The following is a 22332-nucleotide window of genomic DNA, read 5'->3' as shown; positions in this document are numbered from 1 at the left end:
TAAGTGGGGCCCCCTGAAATAAGTGTAACGATACAGTGGAGAGTGAGGCTGGCAAGATCGGCAGAGGCTGAACCATGCAGGTGTTGCAATTCAGTTCACCATTTTGTCATAGGACAAACTTTTAAGTTGGTTAATGTTATGGTCAGGTGTTTATTTCACCCTTGAAGGTCATTCTGGTATGGTGGTCTTTTGAGCTTAAGAGTTATTGGAATATAATGAATATAAATAGATATTAAAGTTATGTCAATCCATAATCTCCTTTGAGTTCGAAATTCCTATGAAGAGGTTGTGGGTAAGTGCTTCATTCATCTCTCAGTTTCTGTAGCTATGTATCAGAGCCACACACACATACACACACCCACCTTACATCTATCTGTCTGTCTATGGCTCTGGTAAGGATCAAAGAAGTTCGAACTGTAAAGTGGAATTACTTATATATTCTATAGGTTAGCAAGGTAACAATAAATTAGCTCCACTCATCCGTGGGTGTAATATTAAAATTAAGACATCCAGTGGATGCCTAAAATGATGGATAAAAGTGAAGTTTGTGTAATACAGAGATGCTGCTTACTAAAAAAAGTGAAAGGTTAGCAATTATTTATCATAGATCTTAGTAACGTTAGCATGTGATTTATGTTTTCTTCATTAAGTTGAGGGCTATCACTTGTTCATAAAAGAAAGCTCTTTATGGCTTCTCTCTGGCACTTCCAAACTGCCGTAACCCCTGTTCTCCTTCGTTGGTGTCATTGGTGAGTAAAGTAGGGTTGCTTGGGCACAGACAGTATTATGAAACTACCATGTCAGTTGATCTGGTACCAGGATGACTTCCAAGAGACTCATGATGGCCTAGAACCTTCTTTTTTTTTTTTTTTTGTTTTTTTGTTTTTCGAGACAGGGTTTCTCTGTAGTTTTGGTGCCCGTCCCAGAACTAGCTCTTGTAGACCAGGCTGGCCTCGAACTCCCAGAGATCCACCTGTCTCTGCCTCCCGAGTGCTGGGATTAAAGGCGTGTGCCACCACCGCCCAGCTAAAACCTTCTTAAGAAGGTTCTCAACCTTCTTAATGCTGTGACCCTTTAATATAGTTCCTCATGTGTGACCCCCCATCATGAAATTATTTTATTGCTACTTCATAACAGTAATTTTGCTACTATTATGAATCATAATGTAAATATATCATATGCATGATGGCTGATATGTGACCCCTGTGAAAGTGTTGTTTGACCCCAGAGGGAACTGCTGGCCTAGAGGATCATGCATGGTGTGTTTGGTCCACATGTTGGAGGAGCAGAGTGGACGGTTTGGAACTTTCTCATGCTACTCAGCACATGCACAACTTAAACTTTGCAGTTGTTTACCTATGGAACTTTCCGTTAAATATTTTCTGGTTGTGGTTGACTGACGGTAATTAAAATTATGGAAAAGAAAAGCATGGGGTACTATAAATTTGAACTGTCACAATAATTGGGTGGTTGTATGGATTTATATATTTATCTTATCTACAAAGTTTTCTTACAAATGCGTGCCAGTGAGATAGCCCTGGGGAATAGATCCTGATATCTGTAATTCTAATAAATGTTCTTAGATGGTTCTGATATTCACCATAGACTGGTTTTGGAGGGGTGCCACCATTGTAAAGTAGGAGAAGTGTCCTTTAGTCCTGGGAATCTGGCTACGTGCCTCCTTCTCTTGAGTCATTCCCTTCAAGATCCCATTAGGTCATGGTATTTTCAAAAGCTACTTAATGCTAGGGTATTTATGGTGTACCACAAGCTGATATGTGCCACTTAGTGCTTGATAGTGTGAAGGAGAATTCCTGGAAAGAAATATGTCTGGAAAGACTGATTGCCTGTTTACAGCTTTAGTGATGTGGGGAGTCTAATTACAGAAGCCAGAGTCTGGTTACAATTTTGGACTAGTTTTAGCCCCATGAATAGCCATTCTTTGTCCACGTCCGTTTCGGTCCTAACATCTTGCGACAGACAAAAACCTTTTGGAATTTATTAACATAGCAGTCCTCTGGCTTCCACTATCCCCAAAGCTATGCATATCACCATAGCATCTGAGGCCTAAAGGAGAGATTCCTTCATCTTGCTTAATTGCCTCTCTGATGTTTGCACCAGGGTATTTAAAAAATGACTTGATTTTTAACTTTCTGGTTTTCATTATTATACAAACTCTATGAAAATATTTCCCTATTGGACTTTGGAGACTTTTACTTGGGAGACCTAAATGTACGTTTCTAGGTCATGATCACTCGGATTTTGCTCCAGAGTAAACCTTGTCTTCTATTCCCTTGAGGGAAGAGCTGTGTCTTCTGATAACATTAGCATATTTAACTCAGTAACGGACTGACACATTGCATGACTTGCAGGTCAGAAGTTTCATGTATCCAAATAATGGCACCATTTCTGTGGTATCTCTACTGTGATCCATCCCAGTCACAAGAATATGCTAAGCTCCGGCTGTCCCTGCTCAAAGTCTTACTTCAACCCAGAGGTCTTTGTGGTGAAGCTCAGCCTTCGGTACTGGAGCAGCACATGCTTCAGCTATGCTGTGACATGGTCCCGTGCTTGCAGGTAAGGCTCTTCACCATTCGTTTTCCTTCCTAGTGGGATTATCAGCGCCAGTAAGTTGTCATTCACACAAGGTAGTTCTTGAGCCTATGTGGCTGGACAAGACTGTCTAGAAATGCTGACACTGTCTTAAGACTACAAAGGAATAAATTTCAGATCCAATAATACATACTGTAGTAACTGTGTTAAATTCACCGAAGTATAAATCAATCCTGTCCCTTTTGGCATTAGTAGCAATGAAGACTCCTTTAAGACTCATCAGGAAAGGGAATTTTTTAGCTTCTCTTCATGCTGGATGCTAAGAGGTAGAAGGAAAACAATAGAACAAAATCAAATACCTCTGTGCAAATTAAACAAAAAGAATGTCTGTATGTAGGCTGTTCTGAGAATGTAGGACTTGGCCTGCTGAGTGTCCACCTGTCCCTTTGGGTTCCGTTGATGTCTTTTGCTTTTCGAAACCCACAGTGTAAGAAATGAGTTAGGATGTCACTTCTAATATCTAATTACGGACAGATGATCCAGGTAACGAGTTAGCAGTAAAGTGCTAAGGGAGTTGAGGGGAGAGAGAAATTTTAATTGCTATCTCTATGACTGCAGATTTAGAATCACGCAGTTGCCAGTGTGCTGTGATTTTAGTGTCGTGGTTCGTTTGTCAGGCTGTCCCATTCCATGATCAAGGTCAGGCCATTAGTGGGGATCTGAGCACCATGCTGCTCAGCCGGTGGAAAGAATCTGAGGATGTATTTCAGAGTGATCACTGTGGGTCACAGATGACCTGTTTTAAGTCTGTTAGCAAGGAGTGGCTAGAGCAAATCTTCCCTCTGTGAGTCATAAATGTGCTTTTCTGTAATCAAGGCAGAGAAAAGTTAATTAAAATGAATTCTCCAGCGGCTTCTCCAAAGCTTTTGTTTTGCATGGGTAATAAAGCATATATAGGCAGAAGGTCTTCAACTGGGGCACTTTTCCAGCCATGTCTTTATTACCATGTTCTGTGTGGTTTGCTAAATGTTTGCTTTCTTCGTGGAAAGCTTAGGTGCTTGTAGAAGCTCACTGTGGAATGTTTTTGGAAGGCCCTGTCTTTTTATTGTTACTGAGACATGTGAGAAAAAAGTCATGTAACAAATTAATTTTATTAAGAACAAGAATGAGGAACAGGAGTCCCAGAGGCTCTCTAAGGTAGTTCTCCACTTGTGGAAGGTATTTTTATAGTCTTTACACAATAACCACCCCAACTAATGAATATACTCTGGAGAAGTACACTGTTTTCAAGTACTCTACTGATCTTCATTAAACAATTGCCCACTAGTCTTCTCTTCTTCCTATAATAAAACACAAGCTTTAAACCTGTGTTTGGTCTTGTTGGTTTTCTCTCTCTCTTCCTATCTAAGTCTTGCCTGTCTCCCTCTGTTCTGTTTGGGCATCATTACAAACAAACAACTGACAACAAAACCCACTTCTTCCCATGAAATGGCTTCTAGAGTTTTCACTATCCATTGCTCTGGTATACCAGTAGGTGCACGGGATGTGCCTGTAAGAAATGGTCTTCTTAGAGGTGAATGCAGTGTTATGGGCGTGGCCCAGTCCATACTGGACACCAGGAAGGAAGCACACTGAAGTTAGTGCTATGTTTTGAGAAATAGCCCTATCCCCATCCCTGCTGGTGTAGGATGAGAGGGGTCATTGAGACATCTGCTTAGCGTCCTCCTCAACTGGTTGCTTTTCCATTTTATGTTTGTGCAACTGGTTTTTATTTTTATCATACCATTATCCATGCTATGTCATCTATTTTTACATAGAGACAGAACATTACTTTGAATTTATTCTTAAGAATTTGATAATGGTAGATTAGAGAACTTTTAGAGCTAATCTATTGAAATTATTTTTTTAATGGAAAATTTCCAGTATACACAATAAATATACTCAAGGAAATAAACCACCTTATGAATACCTGGCTTTTGTATTTAGTCCTTCTCTTTGTAAGTACCCTTTGAACTTTTTTGCTTTATGTTCAAAAGAAAAGAATAGGGTCAGTGAGATGGTTCATCAGGTAAAAACATTTGCTATCAAGCTTGGCTGACCTGAGTGTGATTTCTGGGATCCATGTAGCAGAAGGAGAGAACCAAATCCTGCAAGTTGTCCTGTGACTTCCACACGGGCATCGTGTTGCATGCTTGTAAACCTGCACACCCAATAAATAAATACATCATTAATTAAAACAACAAAATAATATAGCTATTGGACTGTTGATATTTTATTTTTAAATTATTATTCTGTGAGTGTGTTATTTCTTTTCCCATCATCCTTTGGAATCTTTCTGATTTGCTAGGAGCTCCATACAGTGATGGAACTACAGGCTTTTCTCTTGATGAACTTAGCACACACAAGCATCCTGACTGAAGCAGATGGTTCATTGTTTATAATCCCTGGGAAATACCATGGTTGCTATGAGTAGGACCACACCCTTAATACTAACTCCAGAACTTTGAACAGAACAGCAGGGTGTAAATTGAATTGGGATTTTCAAGGGCCCCCAAGTCCTCCCTGTTTAGTGTGTTAGCCTGTCGAGATGACACTGCCATTTAAACATGGTCATTTATTACATTCTCCACTGTGCTCAATGATGCTTCAACTAAGGCTTGTAGAAAGAGAGCTTAGTGTGTGTTGATAACATAGTGACCCTACGGCCAGGTGTCTGCGTTAAACTGTAGGAGAGCTGAAAACCAGCTTTGAGGTGATGTTCTTTGGCATGTAGGCACTGCATATCATTTGTCTAAAGTATCTTTTTTTTTTTCAAAGAAACTAGAAAAATAGAAGTAATTGGGTTTGAAGCCTCCCTTGTGGCAGAGCATTCGTGCATTGGATGGTGACCAAGGGAGGAGGCAGAGCCGCGGAGGGGAGCACTGGCTGCTGCATAGCTCCACCTCCTTCAAGACCAAAGGAGCAGGCAGAGCCGCGGAGGGGAGCACTCACAGCGCATAACTGCATCTCCTTCAAATTTTCATAGATTCAGAGAAAGTTATTCTGTTAAATACTTCTTATACAGCTTGAAGTTAGTCTGTAATTTTGACCAGTATGGGTTCCTTTAACAGATGAAAGATCTGACCCAGACAACAGAGACGGTGCTATTTATTGAGGAGCTGTATCTAAGTCTTCTGCGCCATCCTGTGTTCTGGAAAAGTCAGCTTACCCAACTCACCCTTCAACTGCTGTGTGTCTGTGAAGTCAGTTTAAAGATAACCGGGGAATGCTCACCTCTCATTCAGCTTTTAAATCGCAGCATTGAACTTCTTGGGGAGGTAAGGCTAACATAAATCTTCAGTGTTCTAATTATCACTTTATAAAATCTTTGAGAAACTGGGTAGTTATGTTTATGTAGTTTATTATATATTTGAGGTGATTTGATCTTATACTATAAGATTGTAGTTCTGCAGATATTTATTATAAAATGAATTATTACATAATCTTATGTTGTCAATGAAGGTCTGCCTCATTCCTGCTTATTCACATGAAATATAAGTATCAAACAAGTGGTATATTCAAGAACCTACACATTTTCTGTGATCTCAAGAGGTAAACATGTAAATAAACAGTTCTAATAGAATAAGATAAATATTTTTATAGAATCTTATTTACAGGATAATGGGAACCAAGTGTGATCTCATACCTGTAATCCTACCACATGGATGACTGAGGCAGGAGAATGGCTATAATTTTGGAGCCAGGCTGAGATAGTGAGGACTAGACCCCTCTAGCCTATAGAATGAGATCATACCTCAAAACAAAACCTAAGTATGGTAGTGCACGCCTTAAACCCAGCACTCAAAAGGCAGAGGCAGGTGGATCTCTGTGAGTTGGAGGCTAGCCTGTTCTACACACCAAGTTCCAGGCCAACCAGAGCAACCTAGTGAGATCCTGTGTCAAAAAAAAAAAAAAAAAAAAAAAAATCAAATATACTATGTGCATATGTGTTTGTTATAAAGTTTTTTGTTGCTTATCTTTTATGCCAATGTTCTTGAGGTTAAAAAATGTTGAAAATTACTTTGAGAATCTTTAATGCCTAGATTAATATTGATTTGAAGGACAATAAAGTAGCCTTCTTATGTATTTTAAGGCTATCATCTATCATCATTCTGCTGAGTTCATCTGCTGGATATTCGGTTTAAATATTAGTGAACCCTTTCTCTTGTCTGTGTTCTCTCCACTTTTGTGTGGGACAAGGGTCCTCACACTCTTTAGGCCTGTTTCTCAGACTGTGGTTTGCTAGGTTTGGCCTTAGGTGAGCCATTCACCTTCCAGGTCAGATGTTTGTCTTCCATTTCAAGCCAAATGTCTTACTTCTGTCAACAAAATTAAGCAAAAATATCAATTTAAGGGAAAGCTGGGTAAGTTCTCCTAGCATAGAGCAGACTAAACATGGTAGCTTTACAAAGGTTAGGACTGGCCGTTTCTGTGAAACTGTCACCAGATGACTCACTTCACCTTTCTGTGCTGCATGAGTCAGTTGAAGAATTCCGAGGAAGGATGATCTGTGGGCATAGCTGGCGGAGCTCCCTGCAGAGGACAGGGGCTGAAGCGAAGCTGTGGTTCTTGTGTCCTCTGTAGGAGGCAAACTCTGTTACAACTGCTTTCAGTTTCTTTTAAAAGACACACCCATGTGTAAGTTTGTAAAATTCTTGAGAAGAGGGGCTATCTTGTTAACGGTAGCATCACCAGGCCAGCATATGTTATTAGTGTATACCACATGGGTAGTGTTCATTTTCATCTTTTGTTTGAATTGAGGACCAAAAGTGCGATCCCAAATATTTTCTGTCGTTAAGAATCCTATGACACCTGTAGCTAGTTATGAAGGGATTAACTCCTCCTGCTTTCTGTAGCCAGGCTGTATGTTAGACTGAGTTTCTCTAAAGGCCAAGTGGAGCCCATGTTCTTGCAGAAGCAAAAGATGTATAAGTTCATTTACAAATGTGATCCCAGAAAGCAGGCTGGGAAGGTGGAGCTGGGAGAAATATGGTAGTATGACACCATTGCTATAAGCAACCAGTTGCTTCATTCCCTGGACTTCCCTGAAGCCTTGTGGAATGTTTCAGACTATGAAGTAGAATCCAGGGCAGTGAGTAACTGTATGCCCACAAGAACCTCTTGGCAGTTTGAAGATTTCCCCCGTGGGGCTTGAACTTCTAGACCTTGCAGTTTGGGGTCAGAAAGTGAAGAATTGTGTTGTGGGGCATTTAGGAAAATGTTCAGGTTGATGCTGTGCAGAACATGTTTGTGTTATGACAGAAGGAGTTGTATTTAGTGGAAGAGGCATGAGAACTGATCCATGTTCCAGTGGGTGCCCCTACACTCATGCACATATGGGCAGCACTAATAGAAATTAGTGGGTTAATTAAAAAAGAGAGGAAAGAAGAGGGCATGAAGCTGGAGAGTTGACAATTTGTGAGGAGGGTAGTCTGCAGAAGGAGGAGGGGATAAATTGGGGATGAATATGATCTTATTTTATTAGGGATATATATATATATATTAGGTATATTTCATACATATATATATGAAATGCTCAAATAATAAATTAAAAAAATCAAGAGCTTAATACATATTATTATGTTCTAGTGTCTATCAAACAAACAAACACTTGTAAAGCAACTGAAAATTTACTTCCTTTACTTCTGTGTCGTTCATTTTTACTACATTTTTGATATTCCAAATCTACCACTCTTTTCACATTGTCTTCTATTCTGTGTGGCTGAGCCTCATACATCCCAGAGAAGGTCTCTTTCATTTATGATTACTTATTTTTAAGTTCTAGCCATTGAAGAGCTTCAGTTCTGTTTTTAAAACTTAACATGCTTCCCCCATCCCCCTTTTCAATGACAGCTGTATGAAAGAGGCATTCAACTGTCAACCAAGATGGCTCATTCGTTTCCTGGCCGCCCAGACCCAAATAATCACACAGAAACTTTATTAATTATAATACGCTTGTCTGATAGCTTAGGCGTATTCCTAGCTACCTCTTACATCTTAAATTAACCCATTTCTGTTAATCTGTGTATCACCACATGGTTTTGGCCTATCAGTAATGATTCCAGCATCTTTCTCCTTTGGCAGCTACAGGGCATCTCCTTGACTCCACCTACTCTCTTTATCTCTGCTTGGCTTTACTCTGCTAAACCACTGGCCAAAACAGCTTTATTTATCAACCAATAAAAGCAACATATGTACAAAAGGATATTCCACATCATCTCCCCCTTTTTAATTCTGTCTAATTAAAAAGGAAGTTTTAACTTTAACATAGCAAAATTACATATTACAAAAATTACAAAACAGATATCAAGCACGAATTACAGTTACAATATTTCTTTTTGAGCCCCAGCTCTAGGGATGCAGTGCACCTACATATGTCATTAAACAATTTGCAATATGCTGCTCACAGACTCCATTTAATTGCTTGGCCTCCTGAAAAAGCCAGAGCTAATGGTTCTGCCAGCAGGAACTAGGAAGTTGTCTCTCAAAGAGGATGCACAGTTTTTACTACTAATGGTCAGTCAAGAAGGCTCTCTTAAAGGAGCCTTGCCTCTGCTTGCTACCAGCAAAGAGAGCTTATCTGAAAAACACTGTGGCTGCCAAGAGGCTGCATTTGGTTCCCATTTTTGTGGGTCTAGAAGCCCTGTTTTTTTCCCCCTTAAGCTTTTTTAGGTCTCATGGTTGCATTTTGTAAAAGGAGACGGCTGCTGTCCCGACCCAAATAATCACACAATAGTTCAGCTAAGGCATGTGTGTGCTTTGTCCATGAACCTCTTGGAAATTTCAAAATTTGAAAAGTAAATAATTTTGCTACCTTTCTGTTTTATGTGGACATAGAGAAATTAAGGGAAATATGGTAGAAAATGGTATGATGATGTGCATTGTGAATATATTGGATTCAAAAGTGATTATTGTCCTCTGATAATATGCATTATTTTCTTCCTTGATTTCAACTATATTTCAAAGCACTGAACATAACTAATTACAAAAGACACAAATTGGCACGTTTTATTCACAAAGTTGAATTAGTTTCTTTTGAAGTTTTGTTTTTAAAGCCCACGAAGCAGGGATTTAGATTTTATAGTTAAGCTTCATTCTTGTGGTAGTAAAGGTGAGATGGAAGGGATTATTGATTTATGCCAGAGTTGATGGGGTCCCACACAGAGTTTCTCTTCTGCTGCTACAATTGTTTTCCCTCATCGTTTTTTTTTTTTTTTTTTTTTTTTTTTGGTCTGTCTTCATTCTCACTATTTCACTCTGTAGGCTCTTCTGTAATATTTCTGGATGGACTGAAGTTACCTTATCGTTCTTGTTTTTATCTTCTGTCATCTTGATTGGAACTTATTGTACGTGTCTTCTTCACTTTACTCATGTCCTTGCTGTAGTTAATGATTTTATAGCACATGGTTATTTCTTCGTTTCAGTTAAGTATGCTTGATAACTTACAATTCTTACCTCTTCACAGAACTACTTTGTTTTTATAATACAATCTCTACTTCCTTCACATTAGTCTTTCTTTTTATGACATAGTTTATTAAATTAGACTTCATGTAATTTATTTTGTAAGTTATACAGATAGCTAATGTTAGGTAAGTATAAAAATTTAATTAATTTTTCCTAATATTATATTCCTAAGTCCATCATTTCTTGCTGTTATGGTGGCTCATGAGGACTTGCTCCTCTGAAGATTTGCAGTAGAAAGTTCTTCTTTAACAAAACCAACCAAACAAACAAACAGACAAAGCAGGAAAGAGTGAACCAAAAACCAAAGTTTTTCTCTTGGAATTATATTGGTTTAATTTTTTTTTAGACACTGATTGAACATTTAACCTACACTGTGTGTTATTTGCCAGTATTTCTTCAGTAGGGCAGACTTTGTGAGACACTCTGCACAGTGTTCACAACTGCTCATTGAGGTTCACTTTCCTTGTATACATGTAAAGCTACAGTTCCTGAATCCTCTTCAATAAACTTTTTTGTTCTTTTATATTTTTAGGATTTTCCTGTCAAATTTGTCATTATTGGAACTGCTTTTTTACTTCTGCAGACTCCAGCAAGTCAACAGAAGCCAATATTAAACCTAGGTAAATAAAAGTAGACTCTCTAGACAACAATGTAAACATAAGTGTTGGCAGGTGCTCTTCTGCATATTTCTAGTCTGGGTTGTTTTCTAATTGCCACCAAATAGATTAGTTTTCTTTCCCTAGTGCTAGCCTATGCATGTTTCCATATCTCATAGTGTGCTCAGTTTTTCATGCACCGTGTGATATAAGTGATAGTGTAATGCCATTTAAAATGTATTTATTAGCATTTTTTTATTCATAATCATATATTAAAATGAGAATAATATATAAGACACTTGTAAGCAATGAAGTATTTGGCAGGTTGTTTTTGTTTTAAGATTCTATTTTGTGCAGAGAGATGGCTCTGTGCATAAAGGCACTTGCTGTCATACCTGACAGGTTGAGTTCAATCCCCGAAACCACATGGTGGAAGGAGAGAACTGATTCCCTGAGTTGGCTGTTGACTTCTACACACACACACACACACACACACACACACAGATACAAACACACACACAAACACGTAAATACACTGCAAAGAAGACTTATTTATAATTGATACTACACTGAACAAGTTAATTTTTTTGACTTTGGTCAGATGAATGATGATGCTCCTTTGGTTGTCTAACAATTTAAAGGAAAGTGAAGGCAGTAAAGAGGGAAACCAAATGTGCTAGTTAGGAAGAGTGAAAGAGTCAAGTCTTTCACTCTCACTAATGGGCAAATATGACATATCTTTAAATTGTGCTGTTTTTCTTTATGTTTTCTAAGTTTGCTTGGTCTGATATCAAGTATGTGGTAATAAGGGAGTGCCTTAGATAAATTTCTGCTGTGTCTTCTCTGGGACATTGGCTTGCCAGCATCTTGAGAGTAAATTGTTTCACAGTGGCCTCAGTACGTGAAGGACACCTGGTCTCTTAGACCGCTTTTGCTCTGTGTTTGTTGTCTGCTCTTCGCTGGTGCCCTTTGGATCGGCTTTTCCTTCTCTCCAGCAGTGCACATGGCCTCTTCCTGGAAGCAGTGCATACCAGGCTGCTACTTCTGCTGCTTTTACAAAGTCTTATTCTGATAATTTGCATATCATGAGATTTGCCATTGAAAGTGTACAGTGAAGCATTTTTTAATTTTATTGGTCTGTATAGTCAGGAATACAAACTAGTTGCAGAATTTTTCTATCACCACTGTCCCCTGAATTTCTTGTGCTTCATGGTGTTAATAACAATTTACAATTGCAGCCTGAGAGAAAACATTACTCAGTCTGAAAAACTATGCTTTGGGGGTGATAGTAAGAGCACTAGCTGCTCTTCCAGAAGACCTGGGTTTGGTTCCTGTCACTCACATGGTGACCTAACCATTATCTGTAACTAGTTCCTGGGGATCCTGTGCCCTCTTCTGACCTTTGTGGGCACTGCATGCATGTTGTGCATAGACATAAGTGCAAGCAAAACACTCATACATATAACGTAAAAAAATAACCAACATAAAATATTTATCATTATTATTGTATGTGTGTGTGCATGTAGTGGTCAGATGACAGAGGGCATTCTCACCTTTCACCTTTACTGTTCCGGGTGGAACTCAGGACATTAGGGTTTGCAGGCAAGCACTTTATCCACTGACCCACCTCAATGGTCCTACTGTCTTTTGTGCTTGTAAATTTGACTTTTTATATAAATAGTTTGTATTTGTTTTATTGACGAAAAATTTCCAAAGCCCTATGGAAGTTGCCTTTCTAATGCTGAAGTTTCAAACATATGTTTTGACTCATGCACAATAGAAAAATGACATAGGACCAAGCAAATGCTTTGAGCAGCTGTTAGCTGGCAGAATTTCCTTTCTCTTGTAAACCAATGCCTATTTTGAGGTTATCCTGGTTAAGGGAGTAAACCACATTGAAAATTGTTGAGACTCTCATTTAAAACTGTTTAGCATATTGGGGAACGACTTAGTTTTCAAAGTAATATATAATCAGGAGAATGTCAATCATTTCAAATTCAAAATCAAGTATTAATATAAAATACAGTATACTTACTACCAGTAGACTTTTATAAATGATAGCTTATAAAAATATCTGGAGAATCTATAATATGATATTGAATATGTGTGTTATATGTTTCCTTCTTTTAAAAAAGATAATAGACATTTATATTGTCTTCAATACCACTGTGGTTTAAGGCGAACATTAAGGGAAAATAATGTTATAGTAACGTGTTTGTACTTCAGTTCATGTTAAGGTTTGACTTCCAAGTGATTTAACAAAATACTGACAACGTACTGACATGATTTAGTGTCCAGAGAATTTTTCTTTCTTTTTTTAGTGTAGTGGAGAAATTACTTGGTTACTTTGATAGTTTGGCTCTGAAGCTTATGAATAACATCTTTAAGTAAATCACAGTTTGTTCAGTAACCTTAAAAATATAGTATAAAAGGTCTCCTATATCCTACCTCATTCTGTAGTTAGGCTCTGGGAGACCCTGGTACATGGCTAACTCACTGCACTTCTGTATTCTGCCTCTGATGTGGAGGCTGAGTTCCCATGAAAAGAACCTACTTACTGCAAAAGGATTTTTGTGGGTGTGTGCTGTGGGAGCTTGGTGATCCTGTTCTTAGTAGTCTAGCTGGCAGTCAGCTATGCTTTACCTTGCTGTTCACTCAAGCTTCTGCTAATATGACTTTTGGCTTGTTGAAGAAGCATGTGTGCTGCCCTCATTATCCACTAATAGAGACTTATGGCCTCTTGGTTGTTTGTGAGTAGGAGCTGAAATGTTATAATGTACACATGTTTAATAGTATTAAAAATTCACAGTGATCAAAAAATGTAGTTTATTTATATATATCTTTTTATGCATAATATGTTGTCCCTAAAAGTATCCTTATTATTCTGTTATAAATATCAGTAGTTGTAAAAGAGACACAATTAGTTTTTATGTTACTGTTATTCATTTTTACTGTAACTTATCATAACTGGTTGGAAAAGGGCAAGAAAAACTCTATTTCATTGATAAAATAGCATTCTATTTGACTGACGTTAATTTAACAAAAATTGTGATCTCCTGTTTTGTGATTAGCTTTGAAGCTCCTCTCTGTTGCTGAGGGTCAGAAAATCCCAAAGGCATCCTTGCTGCTCATGGTGCCTCTTCTGCAAATCCTGTCTTCCACTGCCTTAGAAGACTGTTTGGCCATGGGTGAGGAAGGTCCCTCCAGGCAGCAGTTGGCTCTGAATCTTTTGGAAGTGCTACAGAGGGAATGTTATGGAGACAACGACCACATGGTAATGAATTCTTCTTTATTTCTCTTCAGGGTCCATGGGCTTTTTCTGTCACTTCTAATGAAGTTTGTGTTTAGATATGAACTTACACTTCCCACATTTGTTAGGCAGTGATGTGGGAGATGCTATCCTTCTCTGGACAGTGAAGGGAGGATAGGTGCTCCTGTGGACAGTTAGCTTTAGAAGTGCTCTAGGCTCTCTTCCTTTTTGATATTCCATTTCACTAGACACCAACAGTCCTGATTAGTCTGGAGAAAAAGAAATGAAATCTATTTAATTCAGTGCTTCTTTTCTTTATTAGATCGATTTTTATTCTCATGCAGGAAGGCTTCTGCAGAGACCAGAAGAGGGTTCCAGATCCTTGGTTGTGAGGTGCTGGATGTGGGTCTAGTCCTTTGCAAGAGCAGCAAGTGCTTTTAACCCCTGAACCTTCTCTCTTGACTCTTCTTTAACATACTCGAGCATGGAGTCTTTCATTCTTAGAGTCTCTTGATGTATGTCTAACATCTTGCTAGTCAGGGTCTCCCAGGTAGGGAATGTTTCTCAGAATCTGCAAGTTCAGGGATCAGTATTAGATTTATATGGCATGTAATGACAGGCTCCCTAGCCAGTGGCTTTTGTTGTCTTTATGTATGACCACATTTTCCTGCCTCAAGTAGAAGACAATAGGTCTGTCACATGTTTTTTATGCCTTGTAAGACTGTACGGCCGTGGATGAGGAAGCAGTAGACTCTGAATCTTTTGGTGCTGTAGTGGGAGTGGTAGTCTTATTCACCTCGTTTTGTGTTCTGTCTTTGTTTTCTCTTATTTTAAAATTGTGTGTGTGCGTGTGTACACACGTGTCAGTGAACATTTGTGGAAGTCTGATGACAACCCACTGGCCCCTATTGCTGGCCCTTTCCTCTTCCTTTTCTGTGACAGTGGTCTGAAATGACTGAGTCCTAGGCGTTTCTCCTAGGCCCATTTTTTTTCTTTTTAAACATATTGTCTTTGGTAGATTGTATTCCTTTTCCACTCCCTTCTTAGGGGTTGGGGTGAGAGTTAAGTAAGATAAAGCCAGGAAAGCATCTAAAGTCTCTGTGGAGGAGTTCACTGTGAACAGCAGCTGGAACGTGCTTGTTGCTTCGTTTGGGAAAAGAGAGGTCCCTCTAGCCATGCGCCGTTAGTCATTAGAGTGGCCAGAGTCTAGTGTCGTTATTCCCTTCCCGAGTCTGCAGTGGAAACTGATTAAATGTGTATTACAGCTTCCCAAATCCAGATCGTTCCACTTTAATTCTAAGTATTGAAGTAGATATCCAACTTAGCAGTAAGAGAAGGACTTTCTGTCCAAGTTCTAAACAGGATGGCAAGAATCCTATTAACTCTTTTATACCTTCCCTCCTAATTTCCCAAATAGCACAAAGATATGATCCTGGGTGGGGCCAGAACTGGGGTCCAGAGCTACTGCTCAGGCAGGATGTACTTTGAATTGTGTACTTTTCAAGCACAAGTGTTATTTACCGAGGCTCACCCTAACTCTAATACCCAAGGACTCGGCTTACTGTTTGCTCAGGTGTGTGTGTCTTATTCATCAGCATGGGTAGCTGGACTTCCTCTTTAGCAGCTGTTGGTGCTGAGGGAGTAGGAAGGGATACTATTGATGCTAAAAATACCCTCCTCGTGATGCTGTGCTGTTTTATCGAGGTCGTGAGTGACTCATATCACCCTTTTAAAAAATGATTTCTTTTCCCCAGGTACCTGTGTGATCTCTGTATTCCAAACACACCTATCAGTTCAGCTTCTCTCCCACTCACCAAGTCTCTCCCTAAATCCTGGGTTTCTCACATAATGCTCTTTCCTTTCCTCAGTATGAACTGCCTGTTCTTCCAGACACAGCCACATCTTCTCCAGTCCCCAAGTCGGTATTCGTTGTGCTTTGTCTTCCCAGCATTTCTTTATTTACCTAGTGCAAAGAATGCTGCGTTCTAATGTGGACGATCCAGGTTTGCACCTTTAACTCTGTGGTGAGCCCACGGAGGGAGAGAATTGTGGCTCTTCCTCAGGCCGTTAGGAAAGGGCACTGATATAAACTGTCAACATTAAATTGCAGTAGTCATTGATCATCTTACATTTTTCTATCCTAAGTGCTTTTGCTTTATATTTCTTAGCTGATCATAGGAAATAGCTTTAGTTAAAATATTTTTGGCACTTGTCTGACGGAATGTCTTCTTTCCCTCATACTTAAATAACATATTAACTTATTTATCTTTTCATCCAAAGTACCTGATCCATTGTTTAGTGCATAGTGGGTATTCAGTATTTAGCATGCTTTGTTCTTAGCAAATGTGCATCTTTCATAAGACTAGGCCATTTTCCTATTGATTTATTACAGAAAGCTCTCCATGAAAGCCATGGATTTTCTGTTTTTAACGATTTCTCTTGGTGGTTCTGACTTAGTGTTTGATTATAACTAGAATTATTCTTCAGAAGTATAGTTTGTGGGTTAAGTACCCTTCCATGCAGAACTGTAATGGCTTCTCTATTTCTGAAGGCTGAGAACCATGAAATAAAGTAGGGCTTGACATCTTTCTGTTCCCAAGATATAAAACAATGCACAATTGGAAATGTGATATTCATCCCTTTAAAATCTAATAGGTATTTTTTTATAGTGTGTGGAAAACAAGATCCTTATTTTAAAATTTGGCTATTAAGTGTGAAATTTGAAACCACTTATTGTAATCTACTCAGATTTAAAAAAAACAACCAGCCGCTAGTTTAAATTCTAACATGTTTGAAAATCCTTCCAACATAATGGAAAATGAAAGAAAGCGTAAATGTACACAAATTATGAGCAATAAAGAGAGAAATTTGAGTAGGGCAAACTGCCATGAGTATTGACTAGTAAAGGTCTTAGTTATTCCTTAGACAGTGCTTGCAGAGTGGCTAGAGAATTGTTGCTACTGTCAGATACAGAGGCAGCCTGTCTCCTGTGCCCTCTGTTGACAAGGTACCACTATGTCATCACAGAGCCCCACAAAGGATGGACATGGAGGTGAGGTGTTATTCCCCCCCCCCCCCCGGTTTATCTATCTATTTATTTATTTATTTTGGTGATTTCTTTTTTTTTTCTTTTGTTATTTCTATCTATCCCTCCATCTACTAATTTATCTTTGTGCTGAATTTAGGAGGAAATTATAGTGGCATTTAGGTAGATTTTAGTAAATAAAATGGTAAGTTAGCAATAAGTTGAGATGAACTGGTTTCACTGGTTGAAAATTAAGCAGAAACCTTGATCTTATGTTTTAGGATGATGTGAGCTATCATTTGGTGATACCCAAGTATCCCCACATTTCTCAGCTCTCATCTTGATTCTTTATGGGAACACAGGGTTGGAAAGAAAAACACTTTTTGATTTGTTTTTGGGTTTTGAGACAGTTTCACTATGGTTGTACAGACCAGGCTGGCCTTCAGTTCACTGGGATTCCCCTGTCTCTGTCTCTTGAGTGCTGAGTTTTCATGTCTCCACCCTTTTATCTGTTAAGAGTGTTGCAGTCAGTGTTGGAGATTAATGCTCTTCTTCACTGTATTCACAGACCTCTTTAGCTCAACAGCGACTGTCAAATGTCTGACATACAATTCACACTTAATGCACCTGAACACTTCTAGGAAAATCCTTTAAAACCAGATAACCCCAACTCTTTTATGAAAATCATTGAAATATATTTTAACAACTATCTAATACATATTTTAAATTTTTAATTTTATGTGTATCAGTGTTTTGATTGCATTTCTGTCTGTGATCACAGATATGCCTGTGGAAGCTATAAGAGGGTATCAGATCTTTGGAACTGGAGTTATGGACAGTTTGCAGACCTGGGTTCTTTAGAAGATTACCCAGTACTCTTAATTTTTGTGCCATCTTTACGGTCCCTCAGATATGTGCTTTATTTATTTATTTATTTTTGGGTTTTTCGAGACAGGGTTTCTCTGTAGCTTTGGTGCCAGTCCGGGAACTAGCTCTTGTAGACCAGGCTGGCCTTGAACTCCCAGAGATCCACCTGCCTCTGCCTCCCGAGTGCTGGGATTAAAGGTGTGCGCCACCACTGCCCAACCTTTATTTATTTTTTTGAATTGTTTTTTTTCCTTTGTTTTATGTGTTTTTTGAGATAGGGACTCACTATATACCCTGACTAGCCTGTAACTTCCCATGTAAACTAGGCTGGTCTTGAACTGCTCGTCTCTGTTGGGACTGAAGGTGTACACCACCATGCCCAGCCCCTTGTTTTGCTTTGTTTTTTTTTTTTTTTGAAACAGAGTCTCTCTTAGCTTAGTTTGGTTTTGAGCTCATGACCCTCCTGCCCCATTTCACAGATGCTGGGATTACAGGTACCATCATCATGTCAGTTCTAGTATTTTTTAAGTATATTTTTTCCTCTGGTTTTGTTCTTTATTATTTTCTGCTGTGCTAAAATACACAGAATACAAATCCTTTTACTTTCTACTTTTTCCTCTGAGAAGCAGAATGTACCAACCTTTTCATCTGTTTTCTTTCAGGGTAGGGAAATTGTGGATGATACCCTTCCCCGGACAGTAGCAGCTGTCACTCACTGGGGCAAGGGGATCTTAATGTGATGTAGTATTTAACGTTTTTATTTCCTACTGCTGGTCTACCTTTAACCAACCAGACAAACAAAAATAAGATGAGAGATAGTACTTCAAGTAATGTGGAATGACGTGGGAAGGTCATTGGTTAATTAATAAAGAAACTGCTTGGCCTCATAGGTTAGAACATAGGTGGGTGGAGTAAACAGAACAGAATGCTGGGAGGAAGAGGAAGTGAGGAAGGATGCCATAGCTCTGCTCTCTGAGGCAGATGCGATGAAGCTCCAACCCAGGATGGATGTAGGCTAGAATCTCCCTGGTAAGCGCACCTTAATAGAAATGGGCCAAGCAGTGTTTATACGAATACAGTTTGTGTGTGTCGTTATTTCGAGGCATAAGCTAGCCAGGCGGCTGGGAGCTGGGTGGCAGGAACGCAGCCCGCAGCTCCCCTCAACAGTGGAATTCCTTTTCTCTTCTTGTTTACCTACATCAGGGTAATGGGCTTTGGGCTCGATTCATGGTTCATGTTGATGTCCAGTTATTTTCTTTTCTAGTCATACCTACTTGTTTTGTCTTTCTTTTCCCAGGACGATAGGGACAGTTTTTTCCTGTATTTGTAACTTCAGACATTGTGCTGAGAGCTTTATTAAATATCAGATGGTTTCATATCATGCTCATATACCTTGGCAAGAAGTTAGTCTTTATTTAAATTGTACAAATAATAAAATGAGAGAAATTGTCTAATATCTAGCAGCTAGCTTGGTTGACCTGAAGACCAAGTCTCTTATGAAGTCCAATATTGGTTGTCATTAATCCAAAGGACTTGGCCATGGTCATTAATGAATTTCATCTTCTTATGAACAGCATTTTTAATATGACAAAGGTGTTTAAATTTAGATGTTATTTAAATTTTGTAAGTTTTTTTTTTACAATACTAGTACATTTACATAGTTCAAAAAGCATAAAATGGTACACGATGAAAGTCTTCTGTTTCACTGTGGTTTCTAGTAGTGCTCTTCTCAGTCTTTCAACTGGATTTTTTTTTTTTGCTTAATGGTTACTGTTTTGTTATGTAATATAATATGATATGATAAATGTAATCATATAGCATCTTTCTCATGCTCTTGGGAAAAAGTAGCATTCTAAACTCTATCATAGATTCTCATGAATCTTTTCATATTAGTTAATAGTATGGCTAGAACGTTCACATTTTTTATAGTACTAATTAATTTTTAAATCTGATAGTCACTCATTAGCATATGCTCAAGAAAATTGTGTACTAATATTGTCTCACAGACATTTGTAGAAATGCTGATAGCATGTTTGTAGTTGCCTCCTAGAATGGAAATGGCTCAACTATCTATCATGAATGGATAGAGAAGGGAGCCATACACATATGATGCAATGCTGTTTGTCAATAAAAAGTACTGACACAAGCTATGCCGTGAGCAAGCCTTGAAAACATGCTAAGTGAAAGGAAGCCACAACATGTGTGCTGTCTGTTAAATAAAAGCTAAACTAGTATGTGATTTCTATCGTACAAAATAACCAGGATAGAAATTATAATGCCAGTGGGTGGTCTCCTGGGACTGGGAGTAGGGAAAGACTGTTGAACTTTCTCCGGGGCTGATGAAAATGTCATAAAAATAGGTACTGGTGGTGGTCACAGAAATCTATGGATTACTGAAATCTTCTAAACGCTAAACTTTAAAAGAGGACATATTATAACATGTGGATTATATCCTAACACGTTTATTACATTTTCCCAATATTAACTTTTATTTCCTATTTTTTCAATGGTTATTTCTGTGCCGTCCTCCGATAAGAGGCAGTTAGGGATTTGAACTTCTGTCATCCTCTCTGTGAAATTTGACCCCGTTAGCAGGCAGTGTCAAATGCTTCTGTAATGGCTGTGACTTCTCTTGGATCATTTCTGCTCAAGCATCAACGCACAGTTCTGTGCACTCCTTGGATCCGACTATGCTACTTCACTTTTGTGAGGAGCCCTTTCTCAGATTTGCTGAAATGCAGCACCATCTCTCGATTGCAGAAATTATTCACAGTTACTAATGACTTCCCAGACTCAAGCTGAAACAGCTCTGTTCCCGTCCACATACTGTCTGTTACCAGTGTGAATTGTCCAGTGTCCAAGCCTGCCATCTGCCCTGGGCTGCCACTCACAAGGACCTGGCCAAATGAAAGGGGGTGTCTGTTTTCCTTCTCATTGTTGATCACTTGGAGGTTTTTTAAAGTGAGAATCCCTTCTCTCAGACTATGCTGCGTCTGGATCTTGTGTACTGATCCATTTCCACCCCTCTTCCTTGACTAGGAATGAACTATAAGCATGAGAAAAATCTGTGCTAACGTGTCCTCAGGTTCTGTGGAGCAACTGTTTTTTCCTCTTTGTCTAATCCTATTACCTCACATATGGTGGAGAACTATTTGGCAGGACCTCAAAGTGTGTATTTATTTTGTTGGAGGGAACGATTTTGATAATGAATTATAAAATAAGTGAATGTCAGGAACAGGAGTATTTTCTGTCACACACTCCTCTCGTTGTTTAATGCCTTCTGTGTGTTTTCAGCTCTCCTGCAGGCTCACTTTTCCTGTGAACAGCATGTATGGTTCAGTCTTCACCACCTGGAGGGTCCTTGAAGTGCTTGGAGAAGAGTCAGCGGCGTGTGACTGGCTGGCTGCAGTGGAGTCCTTGCTCCCGCTCATTACCATGGTCCCCACTCATGTGTTTTTACTTCTGGCTCACCTGCTTGTTGAAGATACAGGACAGAATCTTCAGCAGATCCTGAAGGTCACCACAAAGTTAGCCCAAGCAGATTCCACTCAGGTAATGGGAGAAAAGCATAGTATTTACAATTATAGATTATTTTTAGTTTGTGGATTATTTATGCCAAAGCTTTAAATTATGGCTTTAAAGTACATATTCATGTTATGAGTTAGGTTTCTTTCTTCTTATCCCGAATTGATTTATACTAAACTATGCATTTTTTTTTCAATTAAAGCTACATTTAGCTAGGAAACCTTAATATAGTACATTTTTGTTCTACTTTTCACAACCCATTCTGTGATGCTTGCCCTAAGGTAGATCCAGCTTAATCAATTCATGATAAATTCCTTACAGTTTGACCCTCTTTTCATGCAGTCATTTAATAAGAATAACATTGTATTCTCTCTCCGCGTGGTACTGATCTGCAGGCAAAGATGTGAGGATAAACAATTATCTTCCTGTCTGCATGGAACTGGAGTGTAATAAGCAGTCAGACATAAATAAGACTTCCCTCTGTCCTTTAAAAATAGAAGTACATTTAACACAGCATTCTTTTATTTTTCTACTGTTTAGAATCTCTAGAATGTTTTCTGTGAAGGGAGGGTTTCCTAACCCAGCAGACATGGCATTATTTTATATTCTGTTTACCGATGTCTGTGCTTATGTTTCCTTTCAGGAATAGTGAAGAAAAAAAATTTCACCTCAGTACAAAGTCATGTGTTCCTAGGTGAAAACATTAGGTGTCATTGGTGTTGAGAATACGTTGAAGATGGGAAATTTTGTGTTTGGCGTTTCTCATTCTCTCAGCTTGTCGTGCTCGTTTGTATTTTATCAAGTAACCTGCACTGTGTGCACAGGGCCTTTGTCCTAATGCACATGTGTACTATAAATCATTTCATGTTGCTTCTAGTGTAGTTCTCTGTTCAATATTTTCCAAAGGCCCCCACTCATAACCAGTGTTCATGTGTAAGATGTTCTTTTTGAATAGTTGAAGCACAGATGGTATCTGGAGATTATGCAGAGAAGAATCCCTTGAAATAATATAC

General features: G+C 38.8%; 1 protein-coding gene across 5 annotated transcripts in view; it reads left to right on the top strand.

Moving 5' to 3' along the window:
- Positions 1–22332, top strand: part of Focad (focadhesin) — a 283297-nt gene that overhangs the window by 73819 nt on the left and 187146 nt on the right. For all 5 annotated transcript variants that reach the window (XM_057783564.1, XM_057783562.1, XM_057783563.1 and 2 more), the window contains 5 exons: positions 2373–2577; positions 5664–5870; positions 10589–10676; positions 13724–13926; positions 21089–21346. In XM_057783564.1, coding sequence (XP_057639547.1) covers positions 2373–2577; positions 5664–5870; positions 10589–10676; positions 13724–13926; positions 21089–21346 — 961 coding nt within the window. The remainder of the gene's footprint in view (positions 1–2372; positions 2578–5663; positions 5871–10588; positions 10677–13723; positions 13927–21088; positions 21347–22332) is intronic.

Source organism: Chionomys nivalis, chromosome 11 (assembly GCF_950005125.1).
Source record: "Chionomys nivalis chromosome 11, mChiNiv1.1, whole genome shotgun sequence".
Taxonomy (NCBI): domain Eukaryota; kingdom Metazoa; phylum Chordata; class Mammalia; order Rodentia; family Cricetidae; genus Chionomys; species Chionomys nivalis.
This window is presented reverse-complemented; position numbering and strand designations above follow the sequence as displayed.